The following is a 14,334-nucleotide window of genomic DNA, read 5'->3' on the forward strand; positions in this document are numbered from 1 at the left end:
GTAGGAAAAATAACGTTTGATATTTTATTAAGTTTGTTGTACTTTATGCACAACTGATTTTATTTAAATCCATTTGTTCACATTGCAAGCAAACTAACAGAGGTCAATAAACTTTAAAATATTTTTAATTTTAAAAATAATTAAGAAAGTCACCTATGAAATGTTCTAGGAAACTTTCGTTTTAAAGATGATTCATCGTCAGAAATTCCATCACTATCACTTCTTTTACTGTCACTATGTTTTCTTTTATTGCAACCAAATGCAACACACTGTGTCCCTCGCTTTTTGGAATTTTCTCCAGACATTTATAGAATGAATTTTGTAATTATTTTACTGAAAAATAGTTATCATTATTCGAAAAAAAGTAATAATAATTTTCCATACATTCTATTTATGCTAGATATAAAAAAAACATAAAGTTAAACCACCAAATTAAAGAAATAGCTTGTTCGCCTAACAATATTTTAACTAAATAATATTTCTCCGTGGGTCCTCCCAATATGGCGCTGGCGAAAATATTTTGGCTTCAAAAATTACGCTATTTTCTAATTAGATGCGCTATCCAGTTATAATATAGATCAGTGTATTTAACGAGCTACTTATTTAACGCGACACCGGAACAAACTACGTTGGAGTAAACTGTCCTACTTTTTTGCGGATTATTTACTTCGGACCACTCGAGCGATGTGTTTTAGCGTTTGTTAAAACGATGGTTTGAGAAATCGCACATTATTCTGGAATCGAGTGTAGGGGAGAAATACTCCTATTGAATTATAAAAAACCCGTATCCGCGTCCCGCATTGCGCATAAATCTGTGATAATTTTACATAAGTTATTCTTTGTAAACAACATGCGTAATTTATTCAATGATATATTAAGAATATTCTTATTCTTATTATATCATTTATTTAAAATATTTTTCAAAATATAGCCTAAACCATAATAGTTTTATAATTATAAAAAATATCCACATTTTATATTGGATATTTTATTGAGGAGATTTTTTAGAATTAAAACAAAAAAATGCAAAAAAACTTTTTTTCTCTATTTTGTTGAATCTTTTCTCTATTTTGTAGAATCTTTTCTCTATTTTGTGGAATCTTTATTTAAGAGATTATTTTTTCTTTAGGCAAAAGTTTTGTTTATTTGTTTGTTAGAAGGGGCGGATAGGGGCGAAAGTTATACCGTGGATACTCTACTTTTTTTAAATCTATAGAAGAGAGTGGTCTAAAACGGGCCTTTCTGTTGAGACAGGCCCCCATCTCATCTAATCTTATGCTTAGCCAAATATTATTGAAATTTAACATTAGTATGTTGTTCAGCTAACCATAAGAAAACTATCCCCGGAAAGAAAAAAGCCCTGTTCCACCCTCACTGTTAAAAATTTTTTTAATCTATTCTTTTATAAGCAATATTGAAAATAATGTTTTTAACAAAATGTTGATCAGATATTATAAAAAGGTAACAACTAGAGGAGTACCGGATATGATATCCGACCGGATAATCCGGCCAAAATGCCGAATAATTGTATATCATATATCTGGCCGGATATATCACTATAATATCCAACCGAATATATCATATGAATCGATGTATACAAAAACGTTCTAAGTCATAAAAACTGTTTTTTCGGGGAACGAGAAAAAACTTATTAAATCCAAAATTATTACTTTTAATAATTTCAAAAAAAAAATTTGGGTGCTTTTTGACATCTTTAAATATTAGATTTGTTAAAACACATATCAAAATTTGTGATGTTTATATGTGTTATACATAGTTAAAGTTGTCTGACTTAAAAATTGTTTTTATGACTTAGAACGTTTTTGTATACATCGATTCATATATCTTAGATAATCTCTCATCCCACCTGTACACATATTGTTATGCTGTAGTAGTTTCTATGACTCAGTTACAGAAGAGCTTTGAGCACATTCTGTCTCAATTAAGTTTACTTCGAGTGTCAAATTTCTAATATGGTTATGGAACAGATGATTATTTATTACTAAAATATAAGTAACTGTCAGTTCTTGATTAAAACCGGGTTTTATACAGGAATTAAATAAGGAACCCATTTTAGGCTAACACTAGGGTGAAATGGGCCCCTGGCATCTCTCTTTTTATCGGTTGCTTCTTAACGTATATATGCACCTTTAATTTTCAGATAACAAATTGTAGAGCATAAATTAAATATCCTTTAAAAAAATTGTTTTTAGATTTGTGTGTGCGAGGCTAGATGATTATATCATTTTTTGAAAAGGGGGATATTTTAGACAACTCTCCTCAAATATTTAACAAACCACGTTGTTTAAAAACTGAAACAAATTAGGCCTATTAAACAGGCTATTTAAAAATGATATGACATTTTATTAAATTTGTTAAGTTAATGCCTGATTTAAAACTTAAAAAACAACTAGAATTAGACAGGTCCGTACCGAGCCAACTTAGCGCTTCGGGAAAGCAAGAAAAATTGTGCTCCCTTCCTCTAAAAAAAAATTAAATGTTAGTGTCTTTAACTCTGACATAATTTTTATTTAAAGAGACGGGGCGCAATTTATCTCATTTACAGAACAAAAGAGCGCTCTTTTGTTCACTAAATGAGCTTTTATTAATTAGAGTTTACGTAAGAAGGCGCAAATTTAACTACTTTTCGTATCAACATCAAAGAGACCAAATTTATGCGCCCCCGGCCTTGCCCTCAGTACGGCCCTGTAAATAGAATAGAATGGAACTAGATTTTTCATGTCATTTAATGTTTTTAAAACAATTTGTGGCTATGAAAATAGCCGTTTTTTAAACTTGATAGGGTTGTATCATTGACATTGGAAAGTATCACTGACATCCGCATCTTTGATTGAAATGTGGGCACACTCGCAATGATATCATTGTGGACATTTTGTGCATTGCACCCAATCGTTCTTTTTAGAGGATGTGTTCTTGCAAATCTGTAATAATAATATATTAAATGTCATTCTTGTAATCACTACTACAATATCTATTACTCCATCATTTTCTCAAATTTCATAGACAGCTATAATTTAGATATAACTGTAAACAACTCAAAGAAACAAGGAAACATGTGTTTATAAGGATAGGACCTAAAATGTAACAACGGTATATATTTATTTTTCGCCAACCAAATCGCATTTAATTCAAAGTGGACGAACAAAATAGTAAAGGAACAGGTTATTCCCTAATACAATATTGGAATAAAAATTTCAGCTTATTATTATGTTAAAATAAAATAAACACTTACCCTACAAATATCGTACAAACGTTCAAAACCACTTTCAAGGTTCTTTAAACACCTACCGCATAAAGTATCGTATATATATTTACGAAATTGTACTTCATTAAATGGATCATTGATATCTTTTTTTTAAAACACAATTTTAAAGAAAGTTAAATAAAATAGAAAATAAAAAAATTCGTGTAATGATGCATTTTTAAATAGTCGCAGACAAATTATAAGTTATGCAAACTATAATTAACAATTATAATTTATTGAACAATTACAGAATTAAATTTATAGTTAATAATGCATAAATGAATTTATATATGCAATTAATTAAATATAAGCAACATAATAAAAAATTAGTTATAAAATCGACAACTAAAAAAATGCTAATTATATAAATATTATTCAAGATGCACTCTGTATGCAGAATGTATATTGTGTAAAAATAATGATACCTTCACAAAATTGTAATGCATAATAGCATATGTAAACACCACAGTTGTAACTATCCTTCTGTAAACAATGACTTGGGGCTGAAATGACGGTTGGGTTTAAAATGTTAAATTTTAGTCGAAAAAGGTCTTTAGCAACAGCAATCGATTTATTGTGTGAAAAATTATTTGGCATAATATTGCAATGGAGTGGATCAAGTTACTTCTTTTGTTATAACTTTTATAATTTTTTATTATATATCTATAAGTTATAACAAAATACAGTTACTTCTTTTGTTATAACTTATAGATATATTAAAATCCAATGAGAATTAGTTGGGTTAAAAGGAATAAGGACTTGTTCTATAACTTTAGTATCAACATCTCTCCATAAAAGCCGTAAACTTTTTGAACACCTTAAAGCTGATGCTTCAGTTGGATCCAAATATTTCATTGAAGGGTACCTTTTTTTTAAGCAATGAAGAAAACTTCCTATGAGTTTATCTTGAAGCCAGCCTTTTTGAAAACCTGGAGTGCTTTTTTTAAATTAAAGGAAATGTCAGATGGTATATTGTTTTCTAATGTCAAAAGGGAAATAAAAGATACTTGGTGAGAGCCATGTTTAAATATATCAATAAATTAAAAAAAAAATATATATATATATATATATATATTTATATATATAAACAAACACACATATATACAAATAATTTATATTTTACACACAAGTATAACTAATATACTGAAGGAAATATAGTTTATTGTTTTATTTACTGTCTAATATATTATCAATAACATCAAATTAACTTGAATAAGCAAATTTATTTAAAAGCTAAGATATTCGTAGAAAAATTGAATAGTAGCAAGTATTTGAAAATGTATTTAAATAGCTTACGTAATGAGAGTGTTGGTGAAGTCACGAGTTTCAATCTTATTGCATATTATTGTACTTTGTTTATCATGAATTTGATCAACATGTTGCTGAGACAATTTCAGAACTATCTCTTCTTTTTGGTTTTGTGCAGGATTTTGATATGGTTTTGTTTCCTTTTTCCTATTTTCTTTTCTTGTTCTCTTAAATTTATTAGGCTGCCATTGATTATCCAACTTCTTATTTGGTTCAAAATTTAAAAGGTTATTATGTGGCTTTACAGGTATCTCAATTGAATTCATACTTTTGATGGCTTAAGCTTGACTGATCATGTCTTCCAGCTGTCTGTTCATTGAAAGAAGTTGCAAACTTATTATCATGGGATGAGAAATTAATGTAGATATTTCATCAACATTTTTTTGAAACCTTTCAGTCTCATTAATAAATGTTTGTGATTTTTGCTTCACTTGATTATTACCAGTATTAACAGCTAAAGATACTTTTGTGCAGTTTTTTTCTTGAGTTCTTAAAAGAAATGATCGTAACTTATGAACATGCTTGCAAAGGATTAGGATGCCATTACAATTACACCTATATAAATGCTGACACAAACCATTACAGGCAGGATTTAGACATGATTCTAAACACAAACTTTCCTTACAAGTGTCAGTTAGAATGTCAACATTATATGTTACATCTTTTGATTGACTTTTAACTGTGTACTGAGTTAATGAACATTTAATAATACATTTATCTGAAATCAACATTCCTTTTTCATGTCTTTCTTTGTACTTTTTTGGGAGAGATATTGTTCCAAGATAAATGGTGTCTCTTTTGTGGCGCCAATAAATATCTTCCTCGATTCTTAAAAGTAAATTGATTAAATCGCCTAACCTTTTATTAGGTCGTCTTACCATATAAACTGTTTTCAATTTGTTATGTAATGACTCACATAACATATTAGTATCAGTGTCAGCATGTTGAATGTTGCGATAACAAAAAGCCTATTTTATATGTCGAGGAGCATAGTATGTAACAAAGTAACTAATGAAGTTAGGACATTTATGTTCATATGCCTTTACAAAACCATTCATAGTTGATAAAAAAACATCAGGGTTTTTTTCGTCAATGATTGTCTCTAAGATCCTAAAAACTTCTTCTTGTAAATTAGATGGACCGACTAAAGGAAGTTTATTGCGCCATGCACGTTTTACATGCCATTTGCATAGCAAGTGGCGCACATCTCCAAAAACATTATTAAAAGAATTCCAGCCTGAAAAATCATCATCTGTCATAACAGCATTAACTTTTACAGAATGATTGCATCTCCTTTTTATTTCCTCTAAGAATGGTGTTATGATTTGTTCATCTGCATGGTTAGAAATAAGAAAAGCTACTGGATAACCCCTTTTAAAATCATCTCGAACTAGTAAAGTTACAAGAGGAAATGCATACTGATTGGTACAGTGTGTAGCATCAATACAAACAATTTGTGATGAATGCTTTTTAAACATTGATAGTTGATGCTTTTTTTGTATACCAACGACAAAGGAATCCTTATTAAGGTCAATGTTGTCATACACTTTTAGGCCGATAACAGTTTGCTGTCCTTGTGGCTTATAAACCAGAATGCTATTAAAATCTTCAGACTTCAACTTTTGAACAAGTAAAAAAGTTGAAATGCTATCATCAGGGTGAAGCCGACATCCCCTTTTTTACTGCTCTGTTGATAACAGAAATATTCTTTTTTGTAAGAAGACGTGATTTAGTTAAAACAGCATCTTCATCATTTCTATTTTGTCTGTCTCCAAAACTTTCCCTAAGATCACGATAAACTGTATTTACAGTTACACCTAATGATAATTTAGCAGAAATAATTTTTTTAATATTACCTGGGATAGGTTGGTACATGGTATTTGTAATATTAACACTGTGGTTATGAGTTTTGATATACTGCACATTTGTGACACCATTTTTGTTTACTGTGACAATCATTCTGACAGGGCAGAAGGCACCTGATTTAACACTCCCTCTGTAGTACCTTTTATTAGTTTTTCTTGCTGGTTCACTAACAGAGCGATGCGGTTTAGAATGACTATCATTTTGACAAATGAAATAACTTGTTTACTGAAAAAAAACAAATGAAATAACTTGTTTACTGAAAAAAACTACCACTTTGTTTACTGAAAAAAACATAACTATTAAGTTCCTCTTTTTCCTTCCATGCTAAGAATTCAGATTCTGATAAAAAATTGTAGGATTCTTTGAAAAATATACCTTCATGACATTCCTCTATGTGTTTAATAAGTTTGACTTTTTGAAAAAATACTTGGCCGCAGTCTTGATAGTGACATGGAGTTCTTTTATCTTTGGATTGATCATCTCTAAAAATGATTTTATGTACCTGTAAAGCATGTCTTTTCATATTATCTTTTCTTGTAAATGACATCATGCAAGCAGAACACATAAAACTAAAAACAACAATTTTTATTTAACTCTTTATATACTTTAGTTACTTATTGACATCAATTAAGTATTTTACCCGGGTTTTTTAAACTGAATTTCTGTTAAACTATTCAATGGATCGATTGATGACAATGCTGAAAAAAAATAATGTAATTTTTGTTTTTAATTCACCACAGAAAACCACTAAAAAGTTTCATAATATCAACATAATGGTTCTTTTAACTATTTAATTTTAAAAAGGGGAGAATTTTCTCATATGAAAAAAATCCTTAAAATATGAGATTTATTGTATAAAAAAAACTTGACAAAAGTAAAACTTACTCTTATAACAAAAACTTTAAAAAGGGGAGAATTACTCTCATACGAAAAAAATCATTAAGAGAGGAGATTTACTCTTTTAAATAAAACTTGACAAAAGTAAGTATTACTCTTACAACAAAAACTTTACAAAAGGGGAGAATTACTCTTCCACACCATCTAATAGGTTAATTTTATTAATAAAATGATTCTCTTTAATAATTTAATTTTGAAAAGGGGAGAATTACTCTCATATAAAAAAATCCTTAAAAGAGAAGATTTATTGTTTTAAAAATAACCTGATAAAAGTAAAACTTTCTCTTAAAACAAAAACTTTAAAAAGGGGAGAATTACTCTTACCACAGAACACCACCAAAAAGGTTCATTTTATCAATGCAATTGTTTTTTTTAACTATTTAATTTTGAAAAAGGGAGAATAACTCTCATATGAAAAAAATCCTTAAAATATGAGATTTATTGTTTCAAAAAAAACTTGACAAAAGTAAAACTTACACTTTTAACAAAAACTTAAAAAGGGGAGAATTACTCTTCCACAAAACACCACCAAAAAAGTTCATTTTATCATTAAAATGGTTCTTTTTAATAATTTAGTTTTGAAAAGGGGATAATTACTCTCATATGAAAAAATCCTTAATTTAAGGATTTTTTTTATATGAGTTTTAAAGCTTATAAGAGGAGATTTACTTTTTTATGGGACTTACTCCCACTATCGATATTACATAACAACTCAAAAAACTAAAAACCCTACCTTCATAAGGATTTATTTCTGCAGCATTAACAAATGATAATTTATCACTAAGCTTGTTAAACATTTCTTTGTTTAATTTCATAATAAGTTTATTTACTTTAATAACACCAGGAATTCAAAAACTTTACTATTCACGACAAATTTTCACGACTAAAACATGCGACAAACTTTATGCAGGTCAATTTACGGGCTAATGTTTACGTCGGGAGTATTTCTCCCCTACGTAAAATTCATTATTCTGTGGCATAAAGAAAACTTTAACACTTTATATACTAAGCATAATATTATTATAATTAATATAGTAATATTATGCGTCATGTAACTTATGCAAATAAACCTGAAGCTTGATAGTTCACAAGGTCATATTTTTACCGGTTTAAAAGTTAAAAAAAATTAAAAAAATGTTAACACTGACATGTTTAAATCTTTATATTTCGTTTAAGGTTTAAGTTAAAAGCAGTAAAAAATAAAAATTATGTTTTTTATGTTATCTTTAAAAGGGGGAAGGGGATAAAAAATTTGTTAAAATTCTTTTATGTATATGTTTCTCCTTTATAATTATAGTTTACATTTTTTTGGAGGGGCCAAGGCTCCCCCGGTGGTCACGGCTCTGAGAATATATACACATTTATATTATTAGAACGTATATATTCAATATTATAAGAATAATTGATTTTGTGAAGTGAAGTTTTTTCAGCTCCAATAGCAACGCCCATAGCAAAGGCAATTTCCTGACTTTTAGTAAACTAAATTTTTTATTTACTACCTAATTGTTTTTGCAACCTTAATTTCAATTTATTTAGGACCTAATTAACTTTTGCCACATATATTAGTAATATATATTTTTTAAATGTGTTTTAAACAGAATTCTTTTTTTTGACCTTGTACAAAATATAAAATTAAAAATGAAAACTTAAAATTTTCATGGTGTACTCTTCTACAATTACTTAAGGGACTGTAGCAGAATCACAGTAAACTCATGATAATATTTTAAGTTTTGAACAATTATCTTAAATAAAAACTGGATTTTTTCTTTTTGCTTTAACTGCTTAAATCTGCCATTATGATTAAAATTTTATGGAAAATTTCCAGTAAAAACGTTTTAAAACCTTGTAGTGCTTGTTCTTCTAAGGTGATAAGTAAGATGTTTACTGTGACAAAAACAAATAATTTACTTTCTCTTCTCTTTGCTAGAAATAATCTCAACCCATAAACCCTTCTTTGCCATATTTTTTTATTGATTACCTTCCATTCTAAACCTGGAAAACATATATTCTCTTTTCATTGGGAGTACAACTAATGGGATAGACTCCTTTAGCTAAGTAAATATTAACATCGAGAAAGTCTTGTGTTTCTTTTTCATCGTTCACTTAATCCATTTTATTTAAGAAACTAAAGTAAGTTTTTTTTTAAATTGCATTTACCGAACTGGTTGACTTTGTCAACCAAATAATATATTTTGACAAAGTTGTATTTTGACAAATTTTATCATTGCTATTTGTAATGATACAAATAGCAATGATAAAAATAAACTGCTTTAGTTTGTCGCTATTCTATTAAATAAACCGTTCCATTAATGAAACACAACTGTATAAACAATGATGATATGTTTGTTTAATTAGATACTTTGTGGGGTTTAAGAAATAGTACAACATACATATTATAGTAGAGTAAATAAATGTAAATAAATAATGGTACAAAACCGAAATAAGATATTATCTAACTACAGTTAAATCATATTTTGCAATGTTACCTGAAAATAAAACTAATCCTACCTTTATTGAGTTGAATTCAGTTTTTCCTTAACTGTTGGCGAATGATTAATAAAGTAAACTTAAATTCATAAAAGTTTATTAAATTAAAATCATATTTCAACAGTAGACAAGCTGAAATAAAATAATGACAAAGTTTAAATCAATGAAATAATGGAATAAAAAAGAATCATTTTTTTAAATATAACTAATAATAAAAACAAATCAAAAACTTCAATTCTTTGAAACCTTATAACAAAAAACTTCTTCAAACTCCAATCATAAATAAAAAATAAATAAATAATAAATCCAAATAAACAAATAAAGCTCCAGCATAAATAAAATTATAGACAAAATAAGGACAGTTATAAGACAAAATAAATATAAAGAAGAAGAGCAATAGCGCTTTAAACTAATGTTACTCTTTAAGCTAGAACTACTTTTTAAGCTAATGCTACATTTTAAGTTAATACTACTCTTACTCTTTCTTACTATAATGAAATGTCTTCATAATTACTTTTATTTATGCTATTATTTATACTTTTTATATCCAGAAGTTAATTGCAAGAATCACACAAAAAATCATCAAAGCTGCTTTCCGAAATGTTGATCAAACAGTTCAAGTGATATAACTCATTGCATTTCAAACATTTAATCATTTTGCCTTCAGCAAGCATCCGACAAGAACAGAAAATTTCTATGACCTCAATAGGTTTTTTAATAAATGATCCCGCATTATACTTTGCTTAAACAAACAATGTTCTGGTTGTATCTGCTTAGTTAAAGCTGTAGCAAAAGCAACAGCAAATAAGCCACAATCATTCCCTCTTTTCTGCTGTTGAACATCCATTCTTTTAATGGCAATGTTTTTTTCAGGACATGTTAAAAGAGCAGCCACCTGTTTTTTTCCTTGATAACTCAATGAGTGCAACAAGCTGTCATAAACATGAACTTTATTTAATTTTCGTGTTCCTATATTGCTAATTGCAAACCAGTGCCCATATCCATCGTGAAGTATCTGAATAAAAGATTTTCTTATAGTAACAAATGACATATTTAATCCTAAGATTGGATCTTGAAAACCAGAAATTAATAATTGTGCCTTTAAAATATTTTGTGAGGCAAAAGTTATGTTACCTGTTAGCTACTTGTTCTCAATCCGAAGAATATTTTTTTCCACTAACGTCAACTCAAATAAACTATTTTTTATCCACAATACTTTATTCTCTCCTTCTTTGGATGCAATTTTGAAGGATTCTACTTCAATTGAATTTATCTCAATGTTGTGATCATCATTGGATTCATTTGTGTCATAACATTTTTGCTTTGCTGGTTTACAATAATCATGCTCATCGTAGCATTTTGAGGGTTGCATTGACATTGTAATTGGAATAGATTTGATACTAGGTGTTAAAAATGCATGAGATGTTTTATTCTGGTTGTTGTTGTTGCTTGTAGAAGAGCTTATGGTTGAAACTGAATAAGTATTCGATGGAACATTAACAGAAGTTGTATGTCTACTATCAATCGTACTACTTATCTTACTACAAGTAAGTAGATATTCTTGAAGAGAATCAGCCTCTGGTTTTAAGGTTTTGCTTCCACTTCTATATGGTTTGATGTGGGAACCATTAACTTTCTTCTCCTTCAAGGTGGCTATCTCTTGTAAGAGATATGATCCTTTTCCTAAATTTTTTACGATACACAAAGGTCCAAGCCATCTGAAATCTAATTTGCCTTCTTTCCTTTTTTTCTGCGTAAAATCCTTGATAAAGACTTTGGACCCGATGGCATAAATAAATGGATTTGCATGCTTCTTGTTATAATTTTCTTTCTGCTTTTCTTGAGCCATTTCAATGTTTTGTTTAGCTTTTTGCAGCAGATTTGATCTAAAGTATAAACAATTATTGTAAAACTTCAAAATATATTTATAATGAAAGAAAAAAGAACATTTTGCATATCAAAACTCTATTAAACATGCCGGAAATAAATAAAAAAAGAAAGAAAAAACCTTGAAAAAAATCAAATTGTTACAGTAATGTTCTGCAATCATATTTTAACAAACCAGTCAATGCTTTACACCTTTCCTCAATTATTTTATTCATAAAATGTTGGTTGCTTTCAGGTCTTGTGTTAAAATCAATTAACAATGATTGAGGAGATTCTCCTGCAACTTCTAATTCTATAGGAAGTATGGGCTTCCTTCCGAACATTAACTCAAAGGGAGCGTATTTTGTAGACTCTTGCCTTGATGTATTGTAAGCAAAAATACAAGCACCCAAATGAGTATTCCATGTAATGTGGTGATCATTGCAAAATTTTACAAGCATTAACTGGATGGTTTGATTGAACCGCTCATCTAAACCATTAGCCTAAAACACAAGATGATTAAATCCAAGATTTTAAAACTAGACAGCTCTTATACACAAACTGAATTCAAATTTTTAAACCTGTGGATGATAGGCGGTAAAATGATAGGTGGTAAAATGATGTTTCATGTTTAACAAAGACATTAGTTCCTTGTTTATTTGGTTGTAAAACTCTGTGCCTTGGTCAGAGGTAACAACTTTTGGTATACCCTTTTGCATGAACAACTGAAATATTTAAAAAATTCTTATATCTTCAAAAAAATTATTTAAATGCAATCAGATAATAATATTTAAATTTACCTTATACAATTCTATTGCAACGCCGCTTGCTAATTTTGATTTTAGGGGAAATACTGCTACCCACTTTGTGAAATAATCAGAGATAGTAAGAATATATTTATTTCCATCAGATGTTTCAGGAAGTGGTCCTACTAAATCAATTCCAATATGAAACCATGGTGACTGTACTTTAATAAGATGAAGCTCTGAACTAGTTTTTTCGAATTTTCGCATATTTGTGTGCTGACACTGTTTACAGCTTTTAACCTATGTTATGTGTAACTTGCAAATTACAAATTCTAGCATATGGTATATATTAATATTCTGATGTCACAGGACTTAAATTTAGAATTATTTAAGAACATACTTTAAAAAAATTTCACATAATACAATATATAATATATGTATATATTTTACATTATCGCATTATAAAAAAATAGATACACATTGGTTACAGATATGATAGCAATACTAAAATATGTATCAGGTAGTAATTATACTTATATTCTTTAAAAGTGTTATTATTTGTAAAATAGATTAACATTTTGAACAACTTAAAGTTTTGAGAACTTGTTTCAAATCTTCTGTCATTCAATTATTAAAACTTTCTTTATATTTTAAAACATAACATGGTATTATATATATATATACATATATATATATATATATATATATATATATATATATATTTATATTTATATATATATTTATATATATATATATATATATATATATATATATATATATGTATATATATATATATATATATATATATATATATATATATATATATATATATATATATATATATATATATATATAAATGCCATATTAATATTGATAACAATGATGTAATATACATACAGCATAATCTACATCTTGGAAAATTCATGGCCAGTAAAAACATTCTGACACCTTGTAAAGTTTGTGTTAAACCAAGGTGACCAGCAGTAGGTTCGCTATGACAAAAATTAACAATTTGTTTTTTTAGCTCTTTGCTAAAAATCACTTCCAACCGTATGTCATTCTTTGTCTTGTGATGCAGTTTATTATCCTCCATTCTAAACCTGTAAAGTATAAATAATTATTTATGTATTATTGGAACTGCTTCCAATAATACATAAATAAACTTTTTGCGCTATAACTTTTTTGAATATCCTTGTAAGTATTAGTAAATGGGAGCAAAGTATTTACTTTGTGTAAAAAGAATCTACTATGTTTAGTTTAAAAGTACTGTGTGTATACTAGGTATATACTTGTGTGAAAGTTAGTATACCTAGGTATACCTAATACAAATATTCAGTGGACATACTTTGTCAATTGCTAGTATACTAGGGACATACATACTCTAATACATAACAAAACATGTAATGTAAAATGGTAGCAATAATGCCATCATATATTACAAAATAGATCACTAACATATGTTATATTATATACCTTAGTGATCTGTAACACTGACACTGGATATAATATATAACAAATATAGTCGATATGTCAAATAGAGTATATGATAATTATATATTCTATTTGACAAATAGAATATAAAATTATCATATATTCTATTTGTCATATCGACTATATTTGTAATCTACTTTACAGTGTCACAAATGTTACAAATAATTTGTCATATTGACTATATTTGCGACTTTCTTAACAGTATATAAAAGTATATATCATATTGTAACTATGTTACTAGTAACATAAATACAAAATGATATAATCTATGTATAATGTTATAATCTATACCTGCTTGCTCTTCGTCAAATAGCCTGCTTTTCATTCGGTGTGCAGTCATAGCGATAAACAGATGTAGATATATAGTTACTAAATCAGCAAGCATTCTTTCTTCAGCATTATTCTGTT

General features: G+C 28.0%; 2 protein-coding genes and 1 long non-coding RNA gene across 4 annotated transcripts; all 3 read right to left on the reverse strand.

The window, feature by feature from the left end:
- Nucleotides 1-2,729: 2,729 nt before the first annotated feature.
- On the reverse strand, nt 2,730-3,368 carry LOC136091616 (uncharacterized). Its single transcript, XR_010644123.1, has 2 exons — nt 3,254-3,368; nt 2,730-2,942 (listed from the first exon to the last, which is right to left on the reverse strand). It is a non-coding gene; the product is annotated as an uncharacterized LOC136091616 (long non-coding RNA).
- A 1,317-nt stretch (nt 3,369-4,685) lies between these two features.
- Nucleotides 4,686-8,283, reverse strand: LOC136091617 (uncharacterized). 2 transcript variants are annotated; one of them, XM_065819324.1, is made up of 3 exons: nt 8,070-8,283; nt 7,080-7,137; nt 4,686-7,008 (listed from the first exon to the last, which is right to left on the reverse strand). In XM_065819324.1, exons 1-3 carry the CDS (start codon nt 8,149-8,151, stop codon nt 6,693-6,695), a joined length of 456 nt encoding a protein of 151 aa, XP_065675396.1. In that variant the 5' UTR covers nt 8,152-8,283; the 3' UTR covers nt 4,686-6,692. The 2 variants fall into 2 exon arrangements, with proteins under 2 accessions (XP_065675396.1, XP_065675397.1); XM_065819325.1 differs by having other exon boundaries at nt 4,753-6,921.
- LOC136091838 (uncharacterized) lies at nt 5,542-6,532 on the reverse strand. Its single transcript, XM_065819549.1, has 2 exons — nt 6,257-6,532; nt 5,542-6,192 (listed from the first exon to the last, which is right to left on the reverse strand). The coding sequence occupies exons 1-2, from the start codon at nt 6,530-6,532 to the stop codon at nt 5,542-5,544; spliced, it is 927 nt and encodes a 308-aa protein (XP_065675621.1).
- Nucleotides 8,284-14,334: the final 6,051 nt, after the last annotated feature.

The sequence above is a fragment of the Hydra vulgaris genome, chromosome 15 (assembly GCF_038396675.1).
Source record: "Hydra vulgaris chromosome 15, alternate assembly HydraT2T_AEP".
In the NCBI taxonomy this organism is placed as follows: Eukaryota; Metazoa; Cnidaria; class Hydrozoa; order Anthoathecata; family Hydridae; genus Hydra; species Hydra vulgaris.

What these genes read in the sequence shown, in the direction of transcription:
- LOC136091838 (XM_065819549.1), bottom strand. Translation starts at nt 6,532, where the DNA reads ATGATTGTCACAGTAAACAAAAATGGTGTCACAAATGTGCAGTATATC. An exon ending in TTTCTGTTATCAACAGAGCA is followed by an intron (nt 6,193 to 6,256) that starts GTAAAAAAGGGG and finishes CTTGTTCAAAAG; the next exon opens with TTGAAGTCTGAAGATTTTAA.
- LOC136091617 (XM_065819324.1), bottom strand. Translation starts at nt 8,151, where the DNA reads ATGAAATTAAACAAAGAAATGTTTAACAAGCTTAGTGATAAATTATCA. An exon ending in AGAAATAAATCCTTATGAAG is followed by an intron (nt 7,138 to 8,069) that starts GTAGGGTTTTTA and finishes ATTTTTTTTCAG; the next exon opens with CATTGTCATCAATCGATCCA. An exon ending in ATTCAGTTTAAAAAACCCGG is followed by an intron (nt 7,009 to 7,079) that starts GTAAAATACTTA and finishes TGTTGTTTTTAG; the next exon opens with TTTTATGTGTTCTGCTTGCA.